This window comes from Sorex fumeus, unplaced genomic scaffold (genome assembly GCF_029834395.1).
Source record: "Sorex fumeus unplaced genomic scaffold, SorFum_2.1 ptg000122l, whole genome shotgun sequence".
Taxonomy (NCBI): Eukaryota; Metazoa; Chordata; class Mammalia; order Eulipotyphla; family Soricidae; genus Sorex; species Sorex fumeus.
In genome coordinates, this window is record NW_026606179.1 from 12,844,236 (window position 1) to 12,871,628 (window position 27,393).

Sequence of the window (27,393 nt, forward strand, 5' to 3'; positions counted from 1 at the left end):
GGCTCTCGGGATTGCCCACTAGTGGCCCGTGGCCCAGTGGCCAGCAGGGGGAGGAGTCAGCCCTATCTCTGAGCCACTTCTGGAGGCAGTTGGGGATGACGACAGGCCTCCCCTCCCCCAGGGCGGCCAGGAATAGAATCCAGGTCAGGAGGGGTGAGGAGTCAATTCCTGAACCGGATCCAGGCTGGCGGGAGGCTGTGACTGGCTTCCTGGGGGAGCAGGGTGGGCGACCTGGTCCTGCCCCCGCACCTCCATCTGCCTTCCCACTGGGAGCTCTACCTGAAGAGGGACTTCCACTTCCAATGACAGAAGGCCAGCACTCTCCCTCCTGACCCTGGGGCCGCCCCCAGATGCCTGATGGAGGGGAGCCTTCTGGTCTGTGGGAGCTGGTGCCCCAGGTGCATTTGGGAGGGGGGCAGTCAGTGTGCTTCCAGACGCCTACTGGACCCCCACCGGCTCCCTTTGAGGGCAGAGCCCATAGCCATCCTGCAGCCCGGGCCTCAGTCTCCCCATCTGTATAATGAGAGGGTGACAGGTTGGTGAGGGGAGTGAACTGTGGCAACATGTGTCAGCAGCTGATGAAAAAGCTTCCCCGTGCCTGGCCCTGGGCAGTGGCAGTGTGAATGCAGCCCTTGTTATTATTATTAATGGGCGCTTCTGTGGTTGTTTCTGGCTGGTTTTCTGAGCTGAGGGCTGCAGTCACCAACTAGGGGTTTGGCTCTGATTCCCACACTTTCCAGGGCGCACACATGCGCGCGCGCGCGCGCGCACACACACACACACACACACACACACACACACACACAGTGCCTGTCTGAGCCTGTGACTATTTGTGGCTGTTTTTGTGTCTTTTGGCCCTTATAGGGACCAGCGCCCTGGCGGCGGGGGGCGGGGGTGCCAGAGCGACGCACGTGCTTGCCCATGTGTGCAGAGGGTGCCTCTGTTGGAGCCCCGGAACCCCCAGCCCCCCCAAACACGCGTGCACACCGCACACGCGTGCAGCCGCTGTCCTGCGCCGGTGGTGCTGAAGCGGTGTGGGGGGAGCTCTGACGACCTCCCCCCTCCCCACCTCCGCTGTCCCTCCTGGTCCAGGCCCCTCCCCTGCTGCTCCCCGCCCCGCCGCTCCCCTCGCTCCGCCTCCTCCTCTCCCCCTTTCCCGACTCCTCCTCCTCCTCCTCCCCGGCGCCCTCCAGCCCCTCCTCTCCCCAACTCCCCCTCCCCTGTGCCCTCCCCCCTCCTCCTCTCCTCCCTCTCCCTCCCCTCTTCTCCGACTCTCCCTCTCAGTCTCTGGTTTCTCTCTCTCTCTCTCTCTCTCTCTCTCTCTCTCTCTCTCTCTCTCTGTCGGGCGGAGTCGCCCACCACTGCCAGCCCTTACCGGCTTCAGGCTGCAGCTGCAGGTAAGAGCCCCCCAATTTCCCCAGGTGAGCTGTGACGGTCCGGGGCCAGGACCGGGCACCCCTGCTCCCCCTGAGTTGGGGTATGGGCGGTGGGGGTTAGGTCCCTCCCATGGGGGCACCACCAGCTGCCAGCATCCTCCGCTGCTCTCCCGTTTGGGGGCGAGGGCATGGGAAAGGGGGCTGCCCCCTCCCCTCTCTCCACCCCCGCCTTCCTGTCTGGGGATCTGGTCAGGCTTCCTGTCTGGGGGTCTCTGTGCTGACTCTCCCTGGAGGTTTCTGGGGGCCTTCTCTGCCCTCCTCCAACACCTCCTCAGGGGGTTCATGTTCCTGGGGCTGCCCCCAGGGGTGGCTTTCGTTCCCTGTCTCGGAGATTTGGTCCCTTTCCTCTGCCTTTCCCTGAAGCTGCCACTTAACTCTCCTCCTACACACCTTTGTCCCCGCCCCTGGCAGGGAGACCTGCCCCCCCCCACATTGAACTCCCCCAAACTCCTTTCCCCTGCTCTGCCCCCTCCCCATGCTCCGGGCTGACCTCTCCACTGAGCTCTGACCGCACCTGCCAGGCACTCCCTCCCAGCCCTCCTGTTCCTTTGAGTCATTCATTCTGGCTCTTCTGGGGTGCAGCCCTGCCTGGTCCCTGCATGGCCAGCCTGGACCTCTCTGGGGTAGGGCGCAGAGCCCCAAGCTTCTCCATTGACCTGGGAGGACCTTCTGGGGATCCCTTTCTTCCTGGAGCACCCCCAGAAGCTGGTGAGAGTGACAAGGGGAGTTAGGGCCCCTGGAGCCTATGTGGGGTGGGGTCCCCAATACCCACACGGCCTCCCAGATGGGATGGAGCATGCCCGCGCTGGAGTTGCCATCTCTGTTTCTGTCCACTGGAGCCAGGCCCTTCCCCTTCCTGGTTGATCAGTTTCCCCATTGAGGTGTGTGTTGTGTGTGTGTGTGTGTGTGTGTGTGCGCGTGTGTGTGCGTGTGTGTGTTTGTGTGTGCGCGCGCGCATGTGCCTGAGCGCATGTGTGCGTGTCCAGGGCCAGAGTGCTGTGCTGGGGAAGGCCAGGCAGGAAGTCAGTCTCTCCCCACCTGTCCCCAGAGTGCAAGCAGCACCTCTCATGTGCACCAGGAGGGGGGGCCACCTAACATGACATCAGGCTCCCCCTCAGTCTTGTACTTGCTCCCTGTCCCCCAGACCAACAACCTGAAAAGGGGGTTTCTCAGCCCTGCCCAGCGAGCCCCCTGCAGGCTGGGTGGGGAGGCAGCACCGCCTCCACCAGGTCGCTCTAGCCTGGGCTGTGAAGCAGATTAGGTTTCCGGGCCCCCGGCAGCAGCAGTGGGCCGGCGGGAGCGCGGATGGAGCCAGCTGTCCGCAGTGACAGGGCTCAGAACTCTGTGGAAGAAAAAAAGGAACTCCGAGTGTTCCAGGAACAAATATTTACCCGGCGATTCCTCTCCCCGACCCTCCTCCTGGTCCGCCTCTGAAGCTGAGACCCAAATTTCTCCCAAGAACTGCCAGGCATTGGCTCCAGCCCCTGCACCCTCCACCTCCCATCTCCCTGGTTGGGGACAGGTGGCTGAACTGGACAGGCGACCTCCAAAGGGAGGGAGGGAGGGAGGGAGGGAGACAGCCACTAGTGACCCAGACACCCCCAGAATGCAGGGGAGATGGGAGGGTGGAGAGAGCAGGCTGGCATCCTGGTGGGTTCGTAATTATGCCTAAACCATTGCTAATTAGGGGGCTTCTAATTAGACTCTCATTAGTGGCCCTGAAGGGACTAATTGTGCAGTGGCCCTTTAAGAATCACCCCTCTCCATTGCCCTCTACATACACACGTATACATGTATGCACACATATATGCCTACAGATAGGTATACACATACACAGACTCACACACTTCTCAGGAAAGTTCTGCCAAAATGCTGCCTCCCTCCCCTCATGAACCAGCACCCAACACTCAGGCTGTGACTCTGCGGGTGTGTGGGAGGGGAGACCCCGGGTAAGACTGCCCCCCCCCCCCACTCACACACAGCTCCTGCTCCAGGGAAATGGAAGTTACAGGAGGAACCCTGCTGTGGTCCAGGAAAGTGGGCTGGGGGCGGGGTGGGCTGGGTGCTGCATATGCCTTTAGCTCGGCTCCTTCCCTTTTTATCCTTTTTATAGACTTCAGGTTCTGTGCAACGGGGAGGTCCCGGGTCCCCCATCCACTGTGAAATGTGGGCAGGGACTCCCCAAAGAGGGTGGGGTGAGTCTGAATCTGATGGTTCGGGCCAGGGATGCTCCCAGTGGATGCTGGAAGGCGTGGATTGTTGGGGGAACAGCCGGGAGAGAATGTGGGGGAGGCCTCAGGGAGGGGGCCGGGGGGGTTCTGAGTCGGGTTGAAAGAATCCAAATTCCTGATGAGAGGCACTTGGGCAGGACAGAAATACCCCTCAGACCCAGGCCCAGCAGTGGCAGGAGAGGGCTGACTCCCCGCCCAACACGCACACATGGAACACATGCCCAGCAGAGCTCACCCCACAATACCCTCTGCAGATGGGCGTGAGACCCCTCTGCAGGCAGCCCCCAGGTGGGGCAGGGGAACCAGTACAACCACCCAGTGGACAGGCTCCTTGATCCATTGCACCTCACCCACTCCCTGTCCGTCTTGATGCCTTGACCCTGGTTTTCTATGCAACTGGAAACTTTAGTGCTGTATAGTATTCCACTGGTCATTGCTGCCATCATCTGCTTCTGCAGCCACAGCAGGGTCTGTTGGGTGGGGAGAGTATCCTCCTGCTGAGATGCTCGAGCTGCTTCTCCCCATCACAACCTTGCAAAGCCGAACTGCCGAGTAGGTGGGGTGGGGTGTAGGGAATCTTGAAAGTGTTGAGTTCCATTTTCCTTCCTGGGAGTGCCACACCTGCCCCTGTGTCTGTCTCTCTGAGTCTCCCCATGTCCCTTCCCTCATGCAGGTTTCCTCCCCCCCTCCGCAGGCCCCCACCACCCTCCATGGCGCCCCTGGCCTTGGTGGGGTTCGTGCTGCTCCTGGGGACTCCCCTGTGCTGGGGGGCAGCCACCCCAACCCCCTCCATGCCACCGCTCCCAACCAATGAGAGCGACACCAGCACGGAAGGGTGCCAGGGCTCCAACCGCTGTCAACCGGGAGTCCTGCTTCCCGTGTGGGAGCCGGATGACCCCTCACTGGGCGACAAGGCTGCACGGGCCGTGGTCTACTTTGTGGCTATGGTCTATATGTTCCTGGGGGTGTCCATCATTGCCGACCGCTTCATGGCGTCCATCGAGGTCATCACGTCTAAGGAGAAGGAGATCACCATCACCAAGGCCAACGGGGAGACGAGCGTGGGCACGGTGCGCATCTGGAACGAGACGGTGTCCAACCTCACGCTAATGGCCCTGGGCTCCTCAGCGCCCGAGATCCTCTTATCGGTCATCGAGGTCTGTGGACACAACTTCCAGGCGGGCGAGCTGGGCCCCGGCACCATCGTGGGCAGCGCTGCTTTCAATATGTTCGTGGTCATCGCCGTGTGCATCTATGTCATCCCAGCCGGGGAGAGCCGCAAGATCAAGCACCTGCGTGTCTTCTTCGTCACGGCCTCCTGGAGCATCTTTGCCTACGTGTGGCTTTATCTCATCCTCGCCGTCTTCTCCCCAGGGGTGGTCCAGGTGAGCAAGGACTGGGTGCAAATTTCCGCGGCCAAATCCAGAGGGGGGTTGGCACCTAGGGGTTGGGAGTATGGATTCATGCTGCTGCAGAGAGACCCGCCCCCAAATTGGAGGGCTGCCTGGCGATTCGTGCAGCCTCAGAGAGGCCCGCCCCCAGGTTGGAAGGCTGCCTGGCGATTCGTGCAGCCTCAGAGAGGCCCGCCCCCAGGTTGGAGGGCTGCCTGGCGATTCGTGCGGCCTCAGAGAGGCCCGCCCCCAGGTTGGAGGGCTGCCTGGCGATTCGTGCGGCCTCAGAGAGGCCCGCCCCCAGGTTGGAGGGCTGCCTGGCGATTCGTGCGGCCTCAGAGAGGCCCGCCCCCAGGTTGGAGGGCTGCCTGGCGATTCGTGCAGCCTCAGAGAGGTCCGCCCCCAGGTTGGAGGGCTGCCTGGTGGAGGTGCAGATCTGGCAGGCCTAGGGAGCCATGCTAGAGAACTGAAGAGTGCCTCAGCCATGTCTAATGGTGCTGCTAGCCCTGGAAAATTCTCCCCTGCCCGGGGAGGGGTGGGATTTTATTGTATCTATTCATCCAGAAAGGGTGTCCTGGAACGCCCGGAGTCCCTGTCACCTGAGGAATGAGTGCGTGCTGCGGTGGCGCCCACTCGAGTCTGGTGTCGGGATGGCCCCAGGCCCCTCCTCCATCTCCCCTCCCTGCCTTCTGCATAATTTAGTCCCGCCTCTGCGGTGAGATCTCCCCATTTGAATAATTCACGCCACACTTGCCCAATCCCGCCTGTTTTCCGACAGTGCTAATTGGATTGGGGGACTCGGTGCCATTTGCCTAATTTCTCCTCCCTGATCTGGCTGAGAGCCAGCTGTGTCCACATCTCCATACTGTGGCTGTGAATTGCTCGCACACCTCCTCCCTGATTCATAACTGATTTCTGAGGGGAGGGTAATTTCTGCAACTTCAGAGTAGCTTAGAGGCATGTCGCCCCCCTGCCCGAGACAAGCGACCTGAAAAGACAGCTTGGTCACACTGTTTGCAACAGTGGGAAAATCTAGAGCGGCAGCCAGATCCTGTATCCCCACACTTCCAGCTCCCGTGACCTCTCATCCGCCCAGTGTCTTCCAAAGGCTGTCTGGAAAACCTTTGCCAAACTTCTTTCCCACAGCTCTGGACTGCTGCCTCCACTGGCATAATTTACTTGTGGGCCTGGCCTAATTCATTCACTAGCATGTGTAATTTGTTTGAAGCTGCCCAAGATTTATTTACACGTGTATGATGGAGTTGTACCTGTCAGATTTTACCAATGACAGTTTCTCTCCAGGAAGGATTGACAATCAAAGGTGAACAAATTCTCAGTCAATGATTTATTTCTTGGGCCGGGGTTGGAGGCATAGCCGGCAATGTTCAGGGCTTGCCCCTGGCTCTGAATTCAGGAATCACTTTTGGTGGGCTTGGGGGCCCATATAGGGTGCCAGAGATCAAACTCAGATAGGCCTGGTGCAGGGTTAGCATCCTATCTGCTGCACTCCAGCCCCTTAACATGACTCTTTTCCAGGTACACTGTCAGGTATTGGAGACAGTGTGCATCCAGCAGACGGGGTCCTCTACTCTGTAGAATTTGCACTAGGAGTGATCATGCTCATTTCCGGTCTTGTGAATTTCCTCTGAGTAGGGAACCAACAATGTTTGATACTTCAGCTCTGACACTCATTCTTGAGAATCTCCTTTTTCTTTTTAGCCACTGGGCTATACCCTGCAGTGCTCTGGAGTGCCTCCTAGGGTGCTCAGGAATCATGCAGTGCCAGAAGTCCAGCTTGAGGCTCCCTTGTGCTAAACCTGTGCTCCTGCCCATTTGAGTCACAGCCCCTACTTTTTTTCACAGCCCCTATTTTATGGGCAAAAAGTGGGGCCAGGGATTCTGCTTTAGAATCAAGACTGACCAGAGAGGTAGTCTGGGACACAGACATTCATTAGGATGAGTCTAACCCTCCTTTCTGTGCTCTACCACTGACTCACAAGTCACATCTCCAGTTTTCAAACTTGTACTTTTTTTTTTTTAAGAGTCACCGTTTTGGGGCTGGAGCAATAGCACAGCAGGTAAGGCATTTGCCTTGCATGCAGCCGACCCAGGTTCAATTCCCAGCATCCCATATGGTCCCCCGAGTACCTCCAGGAGTGATTACTGAGTGCAAAGCCAGGAGTAACCCCTGAGCATCGCCAGGTGTGACCCAAAAAGCAAAAAAAAAAAAAAAAAGATTCACCATCTTGGGGCTGAAGCAATAGCACAGAGGGGAGGGCGTTTGCTTTGCATGTGGCTGACTGGGTTTGATTCCCAGCATCCCATATGGTCCCCTGAGAACCGCCAGGGGTAATTCCTGAGTGCAGAGCCAGGAGTAACCCCTGTGCATCGCCGGGTGTGACCCAAAAAGCAAAAAAAAAAAATTCATCATTTTGTTCCCAAGGCCAGAACACCTTGGGAAGTCTGAGGAAAGAGAGATGGGCTGGGCTGTACCCACTGAAGGTGGTGGGACGGGAGTTAGAAGTGGACAAAGTAGACATCCCAGGTTTGGGGGATAGGTGGGGGGAAAGAGGGTGGGAGCACAAGTCTCTGCCCTGGGCCTGCAGGATGGATGTTTGCTGGGTGCTGTTTGAAGGTGCCTGCGTTTCTGGGACTTGGGCAACATGACAAAAGTGGGTGGGTGGAAGGACTGAACAAGGAGACCAGGAGAAAGGATCGGAGGCAGAGAGCAGTGAAAAATCCACAGAGGAGAGAGATGGGGACTCGCCAGAGAAATAAGAAGTTGGGGCTGCAGAGACAGTAGAGTGGATAGGGCTCTTGCCTTGCACACAGCCAACTCGGTTTCGATCCCCGGCACCCAGGAGTAATTCCTTAGCATTGCCGGGTGTGACCGCAAAGCTAGAAGAAAAAAAGAAAGGAGAGGGACTAGAGAAATAGTACAGACGTTAAAGCACTTGCGGCTGACCCAGGTTCAATCCCTACCATCCCAGTGGTCAGTCCCCTGAGCCTCATCAGAAGTGATCCCTGAATGCAGAGCCGTTTCTTTTTAGCCTCTGGGCTATACCCTGCAGTGCTCTGGAGTGGGACTAAGTACCGCCAGGTGTGACTCAAAACCCCCCCAAAAAACAACCCACGGAGACTGAGGCAGCAAGGAGGAGAGCAGAGAAGGCGGAAAGACCAAAAACAAAAACAAAAACAACCAACTGTCACCGAGAGAGACAGAGGGAGAGAGAGGCGAGAGAGATGCAGGGGCAGGAGACCTAGACACCGACGGACAGACGGAGAGTGGGGCGGGCCTGCGGGCGCGTCCCGGGGAGCCGGGGAGCCGGGCAAGGCGAGCGGGGCCGGGACGGGCTGGCGCGCCCCCTGGCGGCGCGGCGGTCCTGACGGCGCGGCCACCCCGCAGGTGTGGGAGGCGCTGCTGACGCTCGTCTTCTTCCCGGTGTGCGTGGTGTTCGCCTGGATGGCCGACAAGCGGCTGCTCTTCTACAAATACGTGTACAAGCGCTACCGCACCGACCCGCGCAGCGGCATCATCATCGGCGCAGAGGGGGACCCGCCCAAGAGCATTGAGCTGGACGGCACGTTCGTGGGCGCCGAAGTGCCGGGAGAAGTCGGGGCCCTGGGCCCGACCCCCGCCGAGGCCCGCGAGCTGGACGCCAGCCGCCGCGAGGTCATCCAGATCCTCAAGGACCTCAAGCAGAAGCACCCCGACAAGGACCTGGAGCAGCTGGTGGGCATCGCCAACTACTATGCCCTGCTGCACCAGCAAAAGAGTCGCGCCTTCTACCGCATCCAGGCCACGCGCCTCATGACGGGCGCAGGCAACGTGCTGCGCCGCCACGCGGCCGACGCCTCGCGCCGGGCCAGCCCCTCCGACGACGCGGGTGAAGACGAAGACGACGGCGCCAGCCACATCTTCTTCGAGCCCAGCCTCTACCACTGCCTGGAGAACTGTGGCTCTGTGCTGTTGTCTGTGGCCTGCCACGGCGGCGAGGGCAACAGCACCTTCTACGTGGACTACCGCACTGAGGACGGGTCGGCCAAGGCTGGCTCAGACTATGAGTACAGGTGGGTGTCCTAGCGCTCCTCATCCAGCGCCACTGTCTGCAGGCTCTTTACAGCTCCTATACTCTGCCACCCAGAGCTCACCAGTCTCCTGGATACATATGGGTCCTCTTACCGTACTCTGGGCCAACCTATTCAGTCAAAATTCACTCATTCATCCATTTATGCATCCATCCATCCATCCATCCTTCCACACATCCATTTGTCCATCCATTTGTCTAGCCATCATCTACCCATCCATCCATTGGTTCATCTACTTACCCACCCATCCATCCATCCACTCACCTCACCTACCATCCATCCACACAGCCAACCATTCATCCACCCATCTATCTACCCATCCATCACCTACCCACCCAACCATCCATCTATTCACCACCTATTCATCCACTCACCCACCCAGCTACCCACCTAACCATCCATTCATTCACCCACCCATCCGTCCATCCACCCATCTGTCTACCCACTGACCCATCGCCCCATTCACCCATCCATCCATTCACCCACCCAACATCCATCTATTCATTCACCCACCATCCACCCACCCACCCACCCACCCATTAATCCATCCATCTACCCATCCATCTATTCATCTATCCACCCATTCATCCATCTACTCATCTATCCATTATCTATCATCCATTTGTCCATCATCGTCCTTTCCATCCACCGATGCATCCATCAACCCATTCACTCATTCATCCATCCTTCTGTTTAAGCTCATTTCATATCAGTCACAATTATTGACATTTGACACCAAGTGACAATTAAGACAAGTGCCAACTTCCACTGCCCACATGTTCCTCACCTTCTTGTGAGTTCTGGTGCAGGATGCCACACCATTCTCCTGATTACAGCTCCAGAAACTGTGTACTATTAACTAGGCAGAATAAGTATCCACACCCACACACACTATGCACCCCACTTCAGTCATGCATCACTTACATTTTGACCATTATTGGAATGTCTATAGGACACTGATCCCAACAGACTGCACCATCTAGCCTAGTTGTGTAGTTGGCTGCAAGACTGTCATGCTCTGTGTTGTTCATACAACAAAAGCACCAACTGCTGGATTTCTCAGAGCATATATATGTCTTTAAGCAATGCATACTTGTATTAAGTAAAAATGGATTCTGAACCCCTACTGAATGCCTGTTGTCTAGGGGTGAACAGGAACGCCATGGTCCCTATCCTCAAGTTGCCATGAAGCAATAAACTGTTAAACATAGAGCAGCAAGCGATGGTTAAGTGCTATGTGGCAAAGTTAAGCAGGATAAGAGAAGTGACACTGTCCACAGCATCCTCAGGCCTCTGGTTTCACTATGAAGCAAACCACCTTCTGCTTCCTCAAACCTCATGTCCCCTGCATACATACCTGACCCTTCACTGAGCAGACCTGTGACTCTCCTCAGGATGCAACAATTCCCACCTGCTGGGTCTCAGTTGCTTTCTTAGGGGGTTGGGAGAACATAAAGAAAAGTAACTTTCAGGGCAGAATAATAGTACAGTGGGTGGGGTGTTTGCCTTTCACACAGATGACCCAAATTTGATCCCCAGCATCCCATGTGGTCCCACAAGTACTGCTGAGTAATTTCCGTGTGCAGAGCCAGGAGTAACCTATGAGCATCTCTGGGTGTGGTCCCAAAACCAAAAAAAAAAAAACAACAAAAAAGAAAAGTAATTTGTTTGTCCTCATCTGGCCCATTTTTCAGGTGGCTAACCATGGGTGGGGCTGGGAATGGGACCTCATCCAGCCTTGCTCATTTGTGGCTCTGAGGTGACCCCTGGTGGTACTCAGGAGACCATATGTGGTGCCAGGATAGAACAGAATCAGCAGCATACAAGGCAAAATGCCTTATCCTTTGTACTATCTCTCCAGCTTCTTATTTTAATAAGATACCCCCCCCCCCACAGAGGGTTAATGCACATGTGAAGGTTGAGAAGGGTGGCTTTGGTTGAACATTCTAGTTCTTGGTTCTGGACTGTGAAAACCTTTTCCAGCCCCTCCCCCCGCACCCCAGCCCCCGTGGTTCCCTCCAGTGAGAGAGGCCAACTGTCCTGTTGTGCTTGTACCTCATTTCTCACTGGAAGTCCCGGTTGATGCATGTTTAGAGGTATTTAATACCTCGCTACCCTCAAAGTTGTGCGTTCTCCTGTGATAATGCCCCTCTTCCTGGAAGCCCTCGGGGACGCCCCCATCCCATAGCCTCTTCACCCTTCTCCCTCGGTTGCAGCGAAGGGACGCTGGTGTTCAAGCCCGGTGAGACCCAGAAGGAGCTGCGCATTGGCATCATCGACGATGACATCTTCGAGGAGGACGAGCACTTCTTCGTGCGGCTGCTGAACCTGCGCGTGGGCGACGCACAGGGCATGTTCGAGCCCGACGGCGGCGGGCGGCCCAAGGGCCGGCTGGTGGCGCCACTGCTGGCCACCGTCACCATCCTGGACGACGACCACGCGGGCATCTTCTCCTTCCAGGACCGCCTGCTGCACGTGAGCGAGTGCATGGGCACCGTGGACGTGCGCGTCGTGCGCAGCTCAGGCGCGCGCGGCACCGTGCGCCTGCCCTACCGCACGGTGGATGGCACAGCGCGCGGCGGCGGCGTTCACTACGAGGACGCGTGCGGAGAGCTCGAGTTCGGTGACGACGAGACCATGTGAGATCACGCGCAGCGGAAGAAGGGATACCTGGAGGGTGTGGTTGGGAGATGGGCGGGGCGTGAACGGGGGCGGGGCGTGGAAGGCGTGCCCTGACCTGGTGGGCGGGGTCCTGCGTCCTGGGCGAGGTTTGGGGGCATGGTCCCATTGGCACCTGTTGTGGTGTGGTAGGCGTGGTCTGGGGACTGGGCGAGGCTTTGTTGGTTGGGGTCGGCGCTGTGGGCAGAACTGGGTGGCAGTCTCAGAAACGGGGTGAGGTGGGGCCCAGAGTCATGGGTCTTGGAAACTGGGCGGAGCCTCCGTGGTGGGACCAGGTGTTGTGGGCGGGCTCTGTGGTTGGGGCCTGGTGTTGTGGGCGGGGTCTGGAAACTGGGCGGAGCCTTCGTGGTTGGGGGCCAGTGTTTTGGGCGAGGTCCCAAGTGCTTGGTCCTGAAGTCGGGGGTGGAGGGGGCAGTTCTTGTCTACCGGGTGCGGGGCTGGGTGGTATCGCACCTGCCTGAGAAATGGAGAGAATTGGAGAGAGGGAACCTGGTTCAGAGACCAGCCAGGAGGGGCAGGAGCGGTAATACAGCGGGTAAGGTTCTTGCTTTGCATCCGGACAACCCAGGTTCGGTGCCCAACCTCCCCACCCCACCACGCCCCCGCACCACATGCGGTCCCTGAGCCCGCCAGAAGTGATCCCTGAGCATAGATCAGGAGTCAGCCCTGAGTGCCGCCGGGTGTGGTGGTAATGCGAGCAGTGCTTACTTGGGGAAAGGGTGGGGGTCCCAGAAAGAAGGGCCAGATGAGGAGAGAGGGGAGAGGAGAGAGACACGAGATTGGAGGGCTTCCTTGAAAGATGATCTGTGGCCTGCAGGGCTGCAGTGAAGATGCGAGGGCGTCTGTGGAGACGGAGGGATGCAGAAGGGCAGCGTCTACCGCAATGTGGGTGAGGAGGCCAGGAAACGAGGTCCGCGGGAGGAACCTTATAAGATGGGGCGTGACAGGGGAAGCTGCACGGGGGTGGGGAAGGGTCCTGACCTGGGTTGCAGGGGAAATGGGGGCGGGGGGGGGAATAGGCCAAGAATGGGGAACGTGGGCGAGACTTTAGCAAAGAGTTTGCTGGGACCAGACCTGTGAGGCGGGGCACTGGGGTAACTGGCGGGGTGGGGTCCGCTGAGCTGGATTTCCACAGATACACCTTTAAACTCAGACACAACCAACACAAACACACTGGCAGAGAAATAACCGCCCCCCCCCCCCCCCGGTCCAGGAAGTGTGGAGTCAGCGCTGCTCCCGGCCACAGACGCCAGGCCACCCCCTCGCGCACCTGCCTGGCCCACCCCACCCAGCCCCCGCCCCTGGCACGGAGCGCGCCTGCAGCCTCACTGCCCCCAGCCGCCTGCCAAGGCCGCAGAAGGCGGCGCCCCCGCTCCGCCTGCTCCCGCCGCCCCCGCAGCCCCGTCTGTCTCCCTCCTCCCGCCGCCCACGGTGCTCCCGCCGTGCAGCGCCCCCGCCTGCCGCAGCCTCGGGCCAGCGTCTCCCCATGCGCCCCGGCTTTCCTCTCTGCGAGCGCTCGATCCTGCGCCCCTCCCTCGCGCCATCCTCCCTCGCCGCACCCCACTTCTAAATTTCAAACCCTCCGCCACCACCACCTGGCTCACATCCTCGGTTATATAGTCCCCCTCCTTTTCCTTTTCAGGGGCCCAACACAGGCATCTCGCATGCCTCAGAGGCAGGGGTCAATGAGAATGCGAGGTTCTTCTGCTTGTTCTTTCTGTAGTCTAACCCACTTCCCTCCTTCTTGCACACACATACACACACACCACCACCACCACCACACTTCCTCTCCCCGGGCTTCCCCAACTCGAGACACCCTGTGGCCCCCGCCCCCGCCCGGTTTTCCAGCTGTGGCTTCAGGAAACAAAAAAACCAAGAGGCTAATTAGCGTTTAGGGAAACACATCCACTCCTCTGACAGACAGGTGATAATTAGAGGTGCAGCCTGGATGGAGGGGCGACCCCAGCAGGATCAACACAGATGGTGGGGAGCCATCTAGAGGTGGGGAGAGAGTGAGGTGCGGGGAGGAGGGAGAGAGAGAGGGAGAGAGAGAGAGAGGGAGGGAGGACAGGGGTTTAGGCACCTACCTTGCACCTGGGTTGGATCCCTGGCACCACATAGGGTCCCCCAAGCCCGCTGAGATTGACACCTGAGCATGGAACCAAATCTTAAGCCCCAGTGGGTGTGGCCCCCCAAAAAAAGGAAAAGAAAAGAATGTAGGAATGGAAGAGAGAAAAGGAAGGAGAAAACGAAGAGAGAAAAGGAAGAAGGGAGGGAAGGCTCGATGACAGGCAGGGCCTGGAAGATAGTGCATTGGGTAAGGGGATAGCCTGGCATGTGGCTTGCCTGGGTTCAATTCCCAGCATCCCATATGGTCCCCTGAGCAATGCCAGGAGTGATCCCTGAGCACAGAGTCAGAAGTAAGCCCTGAGTACCACTTGGGTGTGGCTCTAAAACAAAAAAGGAACTAAAAGAGGAAGTGGGAAACTGAGGCAGAGGAGGGTAAAGGGTGAGGGTGTAGAGACACAGGGGTTCATCATTCACTCTGAGACTCAAGGAAGGAGACATTCCCCCACTCCAGATGAAGGGAGATTGGGACAGCAAGTGATGGTGGGGACAAAGGGGCTGGGTCTGAGACCAGAAGACCCAGTGGTCTAGGCTGGACCTTTGGGTGTCCCCTGGTGCCGTCTGCCCTGGGGTCCTTGAGGTAGCTCTTCCTCCCGGGCCCGTGAGGGCACCAGTGCCCAGTGCCTGGAAGACAGTGAGGGTGGGCTGGGGCTGCCCATGTCAGGGTGTGTGTGGGGGGAGGGATACTGTCTGAGTCTCCCTCCAGCCCCCCCTAGCCTCCTAGTTTCAGAACCCTGGACAGATCTACGGGTGGGTTGCTACTTTACCCACCCAGGGAAGATAGAAACACCCACGCCCAGGGTGCTGAGGGAAGAAGAGCAGAGTGTCTTGGGGTGGGGTGGGGCGGCCTGGCTTCTATGTTCAGACTCAGCTGCTTGGAGAATGATCCACACTTTCTATATGACTGTTCATTTTGGTCCCCATGGCCTCATATCAGCAGGGAAGATCCTTGGCCTACCAGGCGGGTGACCTTCTGCAGGTCCTGAGGCTTCATGCAGGTCCAGTTCTTCAGCACCAGGGACCCCTGGTCTACCCTGGCAGTGGCTCTGGAGTTGCACCCAGTGTGATTCACGAGGAACCATGTGGTGCCAGGATCAAACCCAGCTTGGATGTGTGCCAGGCAACCACCTTAACCCCTGTACTTCTCCTGGTCCCCTGAGGGCTTACTCCTGGCTCTGCAGTCAGGGGTCACTCCTGGTGATACTCGGGACCCTGATCGAACCTGGGTCAGCCATGTTCAAGGCAAATGCCCTCTTCATTGTCCTATTTCTCGGGCCCATATTTTTTCTTCAAGGGGAGTTTTTTTATTTGGGGCACATCGCTGGTGCTTGGGGGCTACTCCCCGCTCAGTGCTAGGGATCGCATGGGGTGATGCTGAGGGGACCATACGGTGCTAGGGATCCAACCGGATCCCCTGTGTGCAAAGCCTGTGCTCTAGCTCTTGGAGCCGTCCATGGGGTCCCTCTGGGTTGTTTCTTTTTTTTTCCTGCTTTTTGGGTCACACCCAGCAATGTACAGGGGATACTCCTAGCTTTGCACTCAGGAATTACTCCTGGCAGTGCTCAGGGGACCATATGGGATGCTGGAAATCGAATCCAGGTCGGTCCTATGCAAGGCAAACGCCCTACCCACTGTACTGTCGCTCCAGCACCTGGGTTATTTCATTTGATGGACACTTGAGAGAGGGCGAGGACAGGGTGGGAAGACAGGCGGGTAGGGTCCAGCCCCAGACAGTCGGAGTCAGAGAAGCGAAGCCACTGGGCTGGGGGTAAGGAGAGCAGAGAGGCCACCCCAGGCTGAAGGGAACAACCTAACGTGGGCGGCTGTGAAACAGACGTCTGAAGAGAGCAAGACTCCTTGCCGGGGAAAGGCGGCTGGGTGGGCTGGCGTCGGGCAGAAGCGCTGCAGCCCTGGGTGAGGGGCCAGCGGGCTGCCGGCCGCCCCCCTCCCCCTCCAGTTGTCTGCTGCAGCAGGGAGCGGCGGGTGCTATGGCATGTGGGCGCGGGCGCCATGCCTGGTGGTGCTTCCCGTGTCTGCTGAGTGTGGGCTGCGGGTTTGTGTTTCTGGGCGCTGCGGCCAGTGCCTGCTACAGCTGAAAATGCTGCTGGTGGAGAGCCCAGCGCGCCTCCAGGCTCCAGGGCCTGTGCGGGCAGCAGGGAGGGTTCCGGTGTTCGGCCCCTCCAACCGGCCCCCCGCCGTTACCATGGCAGCAGAGTGGCTGGGAAAATCACTTAGCCCTGGTGCACAGCCCCGGTGGGGTCCTGACCCAGAGCAGGAAGCCGGGGAGGGTTCTCGGCACTGGTAGCTGAAAGATCCTAGTTAGCACAGTTGCTCGACTGATGTAGGGCAGGATGGATTTCCGTACTGGGGGGTGTTGAGCCACACCCCAGAGTGTAAGGAGCTGCTCCTGGCTCTGTGCTCAGGGATCACTCCTGGCAATGTTTTGGGGTCATTTGTGGTGTGAGGGGTTGAACTGGGGTCGTCCAGGTGCATCTGCAGCACCTTTCCCTCTGCACTTTCTCTCCGGGGATTCCCATAATAAAAATGGTAGCTCAGGGGCCCGAGTGATAGCACAGCATGTAGGGCGTTTGCCTTGCACGCGGCCGACCCGGGTTTGATACCCGGTGTCCTATATGGTTCCCCAAGCACTGCCAGGAGTAATTCCTGAGTACAGAACCAGGAGCAACCCCTGAGCATTGCTGGGTGTGACCCAAACACAGGGAAAAAATTAAAAAGGTGATATAGCTCAGCACATAGCTGCAAGGCCCTGGGGTTCATCCCCAGCACTGCATGTCCCCCAGTCTCCCCCAAAGATGGAGCCAGCCTCAATGAATCAGGGTCAGCTAGGGGCAAAGTACTGGAGTGAGCTAGGAAGAGTGTTCTTGGTGGTGGTGGTGGTGGGGGCAGCCAGTGCAAAGGCCCTGAAGCAGGAGTGGGCCTGGTGTGATCAGGGAATGGCAGGGGCAGAGTAGATGGGGAAGAGGGGGATGGAGGAAGGGGGCTGTGAGAAAATGAGGGCGACGGGCAGGGGTGGGAGGTGTCTTGTGGACCAGTTCTGGGGAATTTGGGAGCAGAGAAGGTTCTGTCTCAGCCATGTCTCATGGGGATCCCTTTGGTGGTGGTAGAGAGGAGGGTGTGTGGGTGCAGTAGCTGAAGCCTGGTTTGTGAGGCAGGCCTGGGCGTGGGAGATGATGGGGGGCGCAGGGAGGCAGGGAGGGGTGAAATCAACTCCCCCCCATCATCCCTGAGTCACATCACTCCTCTTCACCCTCAGCTTCCTCTGCGGGGCAGTGGGGGCTTGTTTGGGATGTGGGTCGTGCCTCTCCTGAGGGAGTTCTGGGGGGTCGTGGGATGTTACACGGCGGGGCTGGAAGGGGGCGCTGTAGGCAGCTCGCGACTGGCTCCCCTAAGGGCCCTCATGCCAGGCTCCCCCTCCCTCCCGCCACAGGAAAACTCTGCAGGTGAAGATAGTTGATGATGAGGAGTATGAGAAGAAAGATAATTTCTTCATCGAGCTGGGTCAGCCACAGTGGCTTAAGCGAGGGATTTCAGGTGAGGTGTGATGGGAAAAGTGAGTGGTGGGGGTGGAAGCAGAGGAGACCCCTGGAGTCCTTCCTTCAGACTTATGTAAATGAACAAGTGAACAATGCAGGAAAATAAACCGACTCTTCTCTCTCTCTCTCTCTCTCTCTCTCTCTCTCTCTCTCTCTCTCTCTCTCTCTCTCACTCTCTCTGCCCTTCTAGCCCTGCTCCTCAACCAAGGTGAGTGGTGGTAGCTACCTCCAGGCTCAGATGTTGGTGGGGTGGTACTCAATACTCAATAGGATGGATCTGAGGAACCAGAGATATAGTACAGTGAATGGGGAACTTGTTTTTTGTTTTTGTTTTTGCTTTTGGGGTCATATCCGGCGATGCACAGGGGTTACTCCTGGCTCTGCACTCAGGAATTACTCCTGGCTGTACTCAGGGGACCGTATGGGATGCTGGGAATCGAACCTCAGTCAGTCGCGTGCAAGGCAAGCGCCCTACCTGCTGTGCTATCGCTCCAGTACCAGTGGGGAACTTGTTTTGTACACAGCCAACCCGATTTGATCCCTGACACCCTAGATGGTTCCCACGTCCTACCAGGGTGTGACCTAGAAATTTAAAAAAAATGGGGGTGGGGCGATTAGGGGATCAGATCCCAGGTACCCTTCCAGGCTGGATTGGTGGTGAGAGGAAGGCAGAGCAGGGACTGGTAAGGGCCAGAGTTCATGTCAGGGTTATAGCCAGTTCAGTTTGGGGTTACAGTTAGAGACTTAGAGCTTAAAGTTGTAGATCAATTCAGGGGCTGGGACTGGAAAGATAGAATTGAGGTGCTTATCTTGCATACAGTCACCCCCAGCTGATTCCCAGCAACATATCTGGTCCCCGAGCCTGACCAGGAGTGACCCCTGAGCACAGAGCCAAGAGTCAGCCCTGAGCACCACTGAGTGTGGCCCAGAACAAAAGTTAGAGGTCTGTGATGAGGTTAATGGGAATCAGATTTGGGCTGGACTGGGGTAGGTGGGGTTGAGGATCAGGATTAGGGCTGAATTGAGGTCAATGTGTTTCTCAGTATTTGAGATGAGATTTGAACACCAAGACTGAGGTTAGAGCTTGAGGTGAGTTTGAGGGACTGTGGTTTAGTCAGGGTTGGGGTCTAATATTGGGGTGAGGGTGGGCGCAGGGCTCAGGGGCTTGGAGAGAGTGATGGAATGGTTTGGGGGTTCAGACCAGGACTGGAATGAGGGTGCTTAGGATTCAAGTCACACTATGGATTTTGTTTTTTTTGGAGGCCACACCCAGCAGTACTCAGGTAACCCTGGGCAGGCTTGGAGGACCCTATGGGGTGCTGGAGGTTGAATCTGGGTCAACTGCATGGAAGGCAAGTACCCTCCCTGCAGTTCTATCACTCCAGCCCCAGAATAAGGATTGTCTTAGTCAGGATAAGTAGGAGAAGGTGCTGCAAGAAGACCGCTAAATCAAACATAGTGAATTTCATGATGGGGAAGTTTTCCAAGGACTTTTCCTGGTTAGTGAAGGGGGGGAACATGGGGCGTGTGTGTTGACTCACTTTAGGGAAATAAAAAGGCTCAAAGCATATGTTGGTGGATCCAGACCCAAGAATTATTCCAGAGTTGAGGGTCACCATCTTCTCGACCACCTCAGATGCCCTCATTGATATTTCCAGAGCCCTAGCGTAGAGCGAGAAGCCCCCTCCAGCCCCCTCCACTCAGGCATGAGGACGACCATGCTTGGATGCTTTCCCCAGGGTTCAAGGACTTCTCTGAACACTTTTCATCAGTTTAGTTTGTTGTTCATTTGTTTGAGTACCAGAGATATAGTTCAGGGATTCAGCACTTACCCTGCAGCCTCTGTTGCTAGTTCAGATTCCCATGAATTGCACAGGGTTCCCCAAGCAAAAATAGGGGTCGCGCCTGAGAACAGAGTGAAGAGTAGCCCCCAAGCACCTATGGGTGTCTCTTCCCACCCACCCCCAAAAACAACTCTTAAAACTTTACTATCTGGGATCAGAGGGATAGTACAGCAGGGAGGGCATTTGCCTTGCATGCAGCTGAACCAGATTCGATTCCCAGCACCTATGTAGTCCCCTGAGCCAAGCCAGGAGTGATCCCTGGGTACAGAGGCAGGAGTCATCCCTGAGCACCACTGGGTGTGACCCCAAACCAACAACAACAACAAAACACTCTCCCAGCTTTCCTATGAGGTGAGAACATATAACGGTCCTAGGATACACTGGGACACAATGAGATTATGAAGGGCTTCAGTCCAGGGGCCAGAGTCTGGGGGCAGGATGGGGGCAGAGCTCAGGTTGAGGAAGACAGTGCTCAGATTAGGGGAGATGGTGGGCATGGGTGCTTCTCCACAGGAGGCTGCCTCCAGGTTCCATGTCTGGAAGCAGTTACTAGGGACTGGGCACTCTAATTCGCTTCCCTCGAGTTCCGACACACTTCCCTCATGCTGCAGTGGATGGAGACCGGAAGCTGACAGCTGAGGAGGAGGAGGCCCGACGGATCGCCGAGATGGGCAAACCTGTCCTGGGGGAGAACAGCCGTCTAGAGGTCATCATCGAGGAGTCGTACGATTTCAAGGTGTCTTTTTGTTCTGGAGCCCCAGCTTTCAGGGGCATCTTAGCTGAACAGTTTCCTTGAGGGAGAGAGTCCAGAAGCAGGGGGATCAGGAGAGTCCTGGGGTTGGGGGTTGCTCGGTGCTGGGGCCTTCAGCACCACGGATAGCACCCCATCCACTCTCAAAGCAAGCCTATGCCCCCCTTTCCCACCTAATGGATCTGGGTCTGGAGGTGCAACCTTCCCACCTGTTCAGATCTTCCCTGGTCACAGGCAATGGTGTCCCCACTTTCCTCTTGTCCCCAGAACACGGTAGACAAGCTCATCAAGAAAACCAACCTGGCGTTGGTGATTGGGACCCATTCCTGGCGGGAGCAGTTTTTAGAAGCGATTACGGTGAGCGCAGGTAAGTGGGGAGGGAAGAGGGGTTGGGCGGTCAGGGGACAGCAATAGATGCAGAGAGACCCAGGGGGACCCAGAGGGGTACCCGGCAAAGGGAGAGTCGCGCCTGGCAGGACAGAGGCGGAGAGGGAGAGGACGGTGAAAGGAAAGGGAAAGCGGGGCAGAGAAACAGAATGAGACAGAGACATGTGGGTGCAGTCAGGGGAGAGGGGACGGGCGCTCGGGAGAGAGAGATGTTCAGACAGTGAGGAAGCGGCGGGTTTAGATGTGAACACCAGAAATTTGAGAGGGGCTGCGGGAGGGGGCAGGTGGATGGGGTGGGGATGGGAACAGAGGGCAGAAAAGGACAGAGGATCTCGGTGCTCTCCTGGGGTGAGGTTGGACAGTGGGGACTGGTGGAATAATAGCACAGAGCTGGCTCCTCTGTTGCCATGGAGACTGTCACCAGGACACCCAGCCCTCCCCACCTGAGCCTCTTCCACCCCTGTGGGCCTCGAACAGGTCAATGCTGCCCCCCTGTGGCCTGAAATGCAATGACAACCAGGAGTCTGTTAAGCATGCAGCTGGGGGAAACTGAGGCTCAGAGCCAAGGCACATCTGGCCAGAAGTATCAGAGGTGGGCTGGAGAGATAGCACAGCGGGTAGGGTGTTTGCCTTTCATGCGGCGGACCCGGATTCTATTCCCAGCATCCCATATGGTCCCCTGAGCACCGCCAGGAGTAACTCCTGAGTGCAGAGCCAGGAGTAACCCCTGTGCATCGCCAGGTGTGACCCAAAAAGCAAAAAAAAAAAAAAAAAAAAAGAAGTATCAGAGGTATCCAGAAAGGGCCAAGGTGGCACTTTTGTTCCTAACACATCCTCGCCATCAATCTCTGACACTCTGCGGGGGGTGTGGTTGGAAAGCAAGATGGGGTCCACCAGAATGGGGGTGGGAGGGCGAAGCTCTGGGAGAGGACAGCCAGTGTGAAGCAGACTAGAGATGAGGTGGCATTTCCATCTGAGATGGCATCTGCTCTGCGTCTTTTACTCCACAGTGGCCCCATGAAAGACACTGGTAAGGACAGAGGTGAGATCTTGACCAAAGTCACAGTCCCTTGGGGGAGGTATTGCTGTTCCCCAAGAGTGAACAGGAAAGAGAGCCCAGGACAGGCTTCGAGAAACCAGGCATGGAGACTCACCCAGGCTGGAAGTCAGGGAGGGCTTCCTGCAAGAAGAGGCTTCTCAGTGGCAGTCCCAGAGGAGGAAGCCAGGGGAGGGAGAAGACAGGAGGCTTGGAAGGAGGTGGCGGGAGGCAGGGGCCAGACCACACCTGGTTTCACATATGAGTTTGCCTTCCAAGCACCAGTGTAGCACCTGTTACCCCTTTCTCTTTTTTGTATTTTAAATTTTTATTTTGGTTTTGTAAGAGCCATACCCGTTGGTGCTCAGGACTCATGCCTGAGCTCAGGGGACCATAAGGGTTGATGTGGATCAGACTCAGGTCAGCCGTGTACAAGGCAGGCATCTTACCCACTGCACTATTATCTCTCCTGCCCTCGAAAGTGAATATTTTTATCTCAGGGACAGAAACTAATCACCTCGAGGGATTTGGAGACAGAGACTAATGTTAGCAATCTATAGCTCGCCCCAGCTGCAAAGGATTCTGGAAAAGCAGGCATCTTCAATTTATTTATTCATTGGCTTTTGGGTCACAGCCGGTAATGCTTAGATCCCTGGCTCTGCGCTCAGGGATCACTCCTAGTAGTGCTGGAGGGACCATATGGGATGCCAGGCATTGAACCCAGGTTGGGAATACACAAGGCAAACACCCTTCCCACTATACTATCGCTCCATCATATTTATTTTGTACTGCTTCCCCCCCCCCCCCATCCTCCAGGATGTTTTGTTACTCCTGCTTGGGGGACCATATGAGATACCTCCGAGATATGCTCTTTGGGGGTCATACCCCGCAGTGCTCAGGGGCTACTCTGGCTCACTGCCCAACAGTTGCTCCCAGCAGTGGCTGTTTTTTTTTCCTTTTTGGGTCACCCCTGGCATTGCACAGGGGTTACTCCTAGCTCATACACTCAGAAATTACTTCTGACAGTGCTCGGGGGACCATATGGGATGCTGGGAATCGAACCCAGGTCAGCTGCATGCAAGGCAAACGCCCTGCCCACTGTGCTATCTCTCCAGCCCCAGCAGTGGCTGTTTGAGGGACCATGTGGTTCCAGGACCAGCCAGGACCCTCTGCACGCAAAGCATATGTGTCCTAATCCATCGGGCTCTCTAGCCCCAAAGGTGAACATTTCCAGTGGGGACTGGCCACACTCTGAGTTGCCAGGGCTTTTGGGAAGACAGGTGCTTGCATGGGATGGGTCATCTAGAAGTGAAGGGAATGGGGGTGCTGCTGGCCAGCGAGCCCCAGCTGGGTCTTGTACCCACAGGGGACGAGGAGGAGGAGGAGGACGGGACCCGGGAGGAGCGGCTGCCATCCTGCTTTGACTACGTCATGCACTTCCTGACGGTGTTCTGGAAGGTTCTGTTCGCCTGTGTGCCCCCCACGGAATACTGCCACGGCTGGGCCTGCTTCGGCGTCTGCATCCTGGTCATAGGCCTGCTCACAGCCCTCATCGGGGACCTCGCATCCCACTTTGGCTGCACTGTGGGTCTCAAGGACTCTGTCAATGCTGTGGTCTTCGTGGCTCTGGGCACCTCTATCCCTGGTAAATTCCCTGGGAGGTCGGGCTGGGGAGGGGAGCGGCTTGGAGAAGACAGGTAGATGTACTGAGGGAAGGAAGACACCCAGTGGGGGCAGTAAGGGGGTGGAGCCATAGCACAGCAAGGAGGGCGCTGGGCACTCACCTTGCACACGACTACCCCAGTTTCGATCCCTGGCATCCCATAGGGCACCCTGAGCACCATTGATTGCAAAGCCAGGAATCATTCCTGAAGACTGCCTTGGTGTGAAACACACACACAGACAGACACATACATAACATAGTGAAGGGTTGGAGATCTAATACAGCAGGCATGGCCTTTGCCTTACACATAGCCAAACCAGGTTCAATTCCCGCAACACATTTTGCCTTCCTGAGCCCCACCAGGAGAGATGCCAGAGTGCAGAGCCAGGACTCAACCCTAAGCACCTCCCATAAGCCTAATAATAGTATCATCAGAGGCCAGGGTGATGGTAGAGCAGGTAGGACACTTGCCTTACACATGACTGAGCTGGTTTGATCCCTGGCATCCCATAGTATCCCCTAAGCTCCACCAGGAGTGATTCCTGAGTGCAGAGCCAGGAGTAACCCCTGAGCATCATGGGTGTGACCCCAAAGCAAACAGCAAAAACATCATATTCAGGGGCTGGAACAATAACACAGTGGGTAGGGCATTTGCCTTGCATGCAGCCAACCTGGGTTCGATTCCCAGCATCCCATATGGTCCCCTGAGCACCACCAGGGGTGATTCCTGAGTGCAGAGCCAGGAGTAACCCCTGTGCATCGTTGGGTGTGACCCAAAAAGAAAAAAAATCATAATCATAGTCAGCCAGTGTAGTCTAGTTAAGCCCGTAGGATGGGTCCCTGAGAAATGCCGGGGTGGGGGTCATTATGGACATTAAGTGGGGTTGCAGGGGTACTGGAGAGTCAAGGGTCAAAGATATAACACAGGGTGGCTGTTTTTGGATTTGGGGGAAGGTTTTGTTTGTTTGTTTGTTTGTTTTGCTTTTTGGGACACACTCGGAGATGCTCAGGGAGTACTCCCAGCTCCACACTCAGGAATGACTCCAGGTGGTACTCAGGGGATTATATGGGATGTCAGGATTCAAACCCATAACAGCTGCATGAAAGGCAAACGCCCTCCCCTACTGTCGCTCGGGCCCCATAGTTCAAGATGCTTTCCTTACAAATGGCTGACCCAGTTCTATCCCCAGCACCTTATGGTTCCGGAGTACTGCCAAGGGTCACTACTGAGCACGGGAAAGCGGTGGTGGTCCAGTGGCCCAGTGGACCCTCAACCAGCCACTGCTGGGTAGTCCAGTCCTCCCCCACATCTGTCAGGTCCGGGCAGGTAGGCGGGTGTGGTGTGGCGGCACCCCCCTCAGAGCCCTGACACCCGTGCCCCCTCTCCTCCCGCCCCCTGTGTCTTGTCTCTGCAGACACGTTCGCCAGCAAGGTGGCTGCGCTGCAGGACCAGTGCGCGGACGCGTCCATCGGCAACGTGACGGGTTCCAACGCAGTGAACGTGTTCCTGGGCCTGGGTGTGGCCTGGTCGGTGGCCGCCGTGTACTGGGCAGTGCAGGGCCAGCCCTTCCAGGTGCGCACCGGAACCCTGGCCTTCTCGGTCACGCTCTTCACCGTCTTCGCCTTTGTGGGCATCGCGGTGCTGCTGTACCGGCGCCGGCCACACATCGGCGGCGAGCTGGGTGGCCCGCGTGGGCCCAAGCTGGCCACCACGGCACTCTTCCTGGGCCTCTGGTTTCTCTACATCCTCTTCGCCAGCCTGGAGGCCTACTGCCACATCCGCGGCTTCTAGGGCGCCCCCTCCTCGCCATGGACTGGGCCTCACACCTGGCCTCCTGCCCGCATCCCTGTCCTCTGCCCTCTCTTTCCCGCAGCAACTGCCCCCCCCTCCCCAGCTTGACCCCTGAGAATTCCCCGCTGACTTTTCTGGGGAAACCTGTACCTCGAAGGCCCCCAGGACCAGCTTCTCTCCCTTGATACTTTTCTCCCATCCCACTCTCCACTCTCCTTTTTTAATTTTTTACTTTTTATTTATTGATCTATTTATTTTGCGGTGTGGGGGATCACCCATGCAAGGCATTGAGCTCTAACCGCTGAGCCACATCCCAGGCCCTCTTTGAAGAACCTTTTCGGGGAGAGGAACCGCCCTCCTCCTCTTCCCCCTTTCAGAACTCAGCCATTTCTGAGGGCCGGAGGGGGCACTTTCAGGAGGTTGATCCCCCCTCGACTGTCCCAGATCTCTGCCTTTCCTCCCAGACTCAGGGACCTGGGATGGGGCTGGAGAAGGGGCAGGGGGCACACCTCTTGGTTTCTCCACTCAGGTCCTTGGGATGACTCATCTTGAGGCTTGGAGAAGGGAGGGGAGAAGTTTGGGGTTCCAGAGCTGGAGGAGGTACAATTCGAACCTGCGACTTCTCACATTCCAGCGCCCCCACTTGCCTCCACTACCTCTGGGAGCCAGCCATGCCTTGGAGGAGGAGGGCCTGTGTGTGTGTATATAGTGTGTTTGGGGTGGGGGGAACGTGGGAGGGTGCATGTCTTGGGGACAAGGGGTGACCGACTTTCCTTTTAAGAGGGCAGCAGACTCCCCAAGCCAGAAGAATCGACTCTGGGGAGGAGCCAGGGAGACCAGCCCATCTCCCGTGACAATCTCGAAGGTTCATTATGCCCTCAGTGCCAGCCAATCCGGGCAGGACCCTCGAAGAGGAGACCGAGGGTCCCAGAGGACCAATGCTACAAGCCAGCAAATGCTGCCACATCTCTGCCTGATGGGGAGCAGGGGGGTGGGGAGGGAGGGAGGGACTGGGGGTCAGGGGGGTTTGGGTGGACATTTTTAACTTCGGCTGTCCATCAGTCGGCAGCCTGTATTTTCTTACTGTTGTTGTTTCCCACCCAAAGGACACGTGGGGTGTGGGAAGTGCCGCCCATTTCTTGGGACCCCGTGGATGATCCTGCAACCCCCATAACACTCTGCTTCCCTCACATTTGTAGCGTTCTACCATCCTGTTGTACATTGGCCCCAACATCCTAGCCCTGTGACCCCCTTTCTCTACTCCTTTCTCCACTCCGAGCTCATCAGCACCAGCCGTTGTCTCTCTCTTCTCTGTGATTTCTGTAAAAGTTGCCATAAAACTTGGAAATTCTGCCTGAAAAACAGCCTTCCCGCGGGAAGTTGGGATTCGAGGAGGAAAATCAAAAAGGGTGGGTCTCTGAAAGCCTGGGTCATCTGTAAAAATAGAGCGGGTCATTTTCAGGGCACACCCGCAGTCACGGGTCACGGTGGCCTTCTTGGCCACCCCCCATACGCCACTGGGGCTCTTTCCTGGCTACGTTCCCTCCTAGAGCTATGCATGACTGGGGAAAAAAAAACCCTAGCCATACCCCTGCCAGTCAATTTCAGAAGAAAATGTTTGGCTACGCCCCCTGTATCTCCTGGTCACGGCCCCCTACCATTCTCTTCAGGAAGGACTGCAAGCTGATAGCGGAGTGTGGGGATGCGGGGGGGGGGGGGGGGAGAATTTCCTGCACGGACAGTGGGGTCTTTCGGGCGTGGGAATGAAGGCTGCAGATAAGTGGGAAGAACCGGGTCAGGGAATGGTCTGGATTCAGAGTCATTCAGAGGCTGCTGAGGACCTGCCTTCCCCATCCCATGAACCCGAGATGCCCACCTGGGTCTCAGGAGAGGGAGGTTTGGGGCAAGTCAGCATGTGGTGTCACTGTGCTACAGGGGAGATGGCCTTGACCTGGGACAGTGGGTCAGCAGATGGGAGCTTGTGACTGGAGAACTTGGAGGGGAGGTGGGCGACCAGGAGACTGGGGCATCTGGGCCAGAGAAATTTCCAGAATATGAGTGTGATCCACAAGCCCAAGACCATGGGGAGAAGCAGGACCCCCGCACTGGAATTTTTTTTTCGCTTTTTGGGTCACATCCGGCGACAAGCAAGGGTTACTCCTGGTTTATGCACTCAGGAATTACTCCTGGCGGTGCTCAGGGGGCCATATGGGATGCTAGGATTCGAACCCGGGTTGGCTGCGTGCAAGGTAAATGCCCTACCCGCTGTGCTACTGCTCCAATCCCCCCACCCCCCAAAAGTTAAGTGTTGAGGAGAGCTGTGCGGCAGGGGCAGAGAGGGGAAAAGGCAGGTGGAGGGTGGCCATGGACAAGCAAATGACCCCACCGGAGGGAAGAATGTTGGATAACATCA

General features: G+C 57.1%; 1 protein-coding gene across 1 annotated transcript; it reads left to right on the forward strand.

The window, feature by feature from the left end:
• Positions 1 to 1,387: 1,387 nt before the first annotated feature.
• Positions 1,388 to 25,006, forward strand: SLC8A2 (solute carrier family 8 member A2). Its single transcript, XM_056136322.1, has 10 exons — positions 1,388 to 1,397; positions 4,362 to 5,052; positions 8,465 to 9,129; positions 11,364 to 11,786; positions 17,402 to 17,505; positions 17,698 to 17,715; positions 19,963 to 20,087; positions 20,370 to 20,469; positions 22,892 to 23,170; positions 24,604 to 25,006. The coding sequence occupies exons 2-10, from the start codon at positions 4,378 to 4,380 to the stop codon at positions 24,978 to 24,980; spliced, it is 2,766 nt and encodes a 921-aa protein (XP_055992297.1). The 5' UTR covers positions 1,388 to 1,397; positions 4,362 to 4,377; the 3' UTR covers positions 24,981 to 25,006.
• Positions 25,007 to 27,393: the final 2,387 nt, after the last annotated feature.

Excerpts from the sequence above, each read along its gene's own strand:
- SLC8A2 (XM_056136322.1), top strand. The coding sequence starts at position 4,378 with ATGGCGCCCCTGGCCTTGGTGGGGTTCGTGCTGCTCCTGGGGACTCCC. Across the intron at positions 9,130-11,363 it reads GGCTCAGACTATGAGTACAG|CGAAGGGACGCTGGTGTTCA; the intron begins GTGGGTGTCCTA and ends CCTCGGTTGCAG. Across the intron at positions 11,787-17,401 it reads TTCGGTGACGACGAGACCAT|GAAAACTCTGCAGGTGAAGA; the intron begins GTGAGATCACGC and ends CTCCCGCCACAG.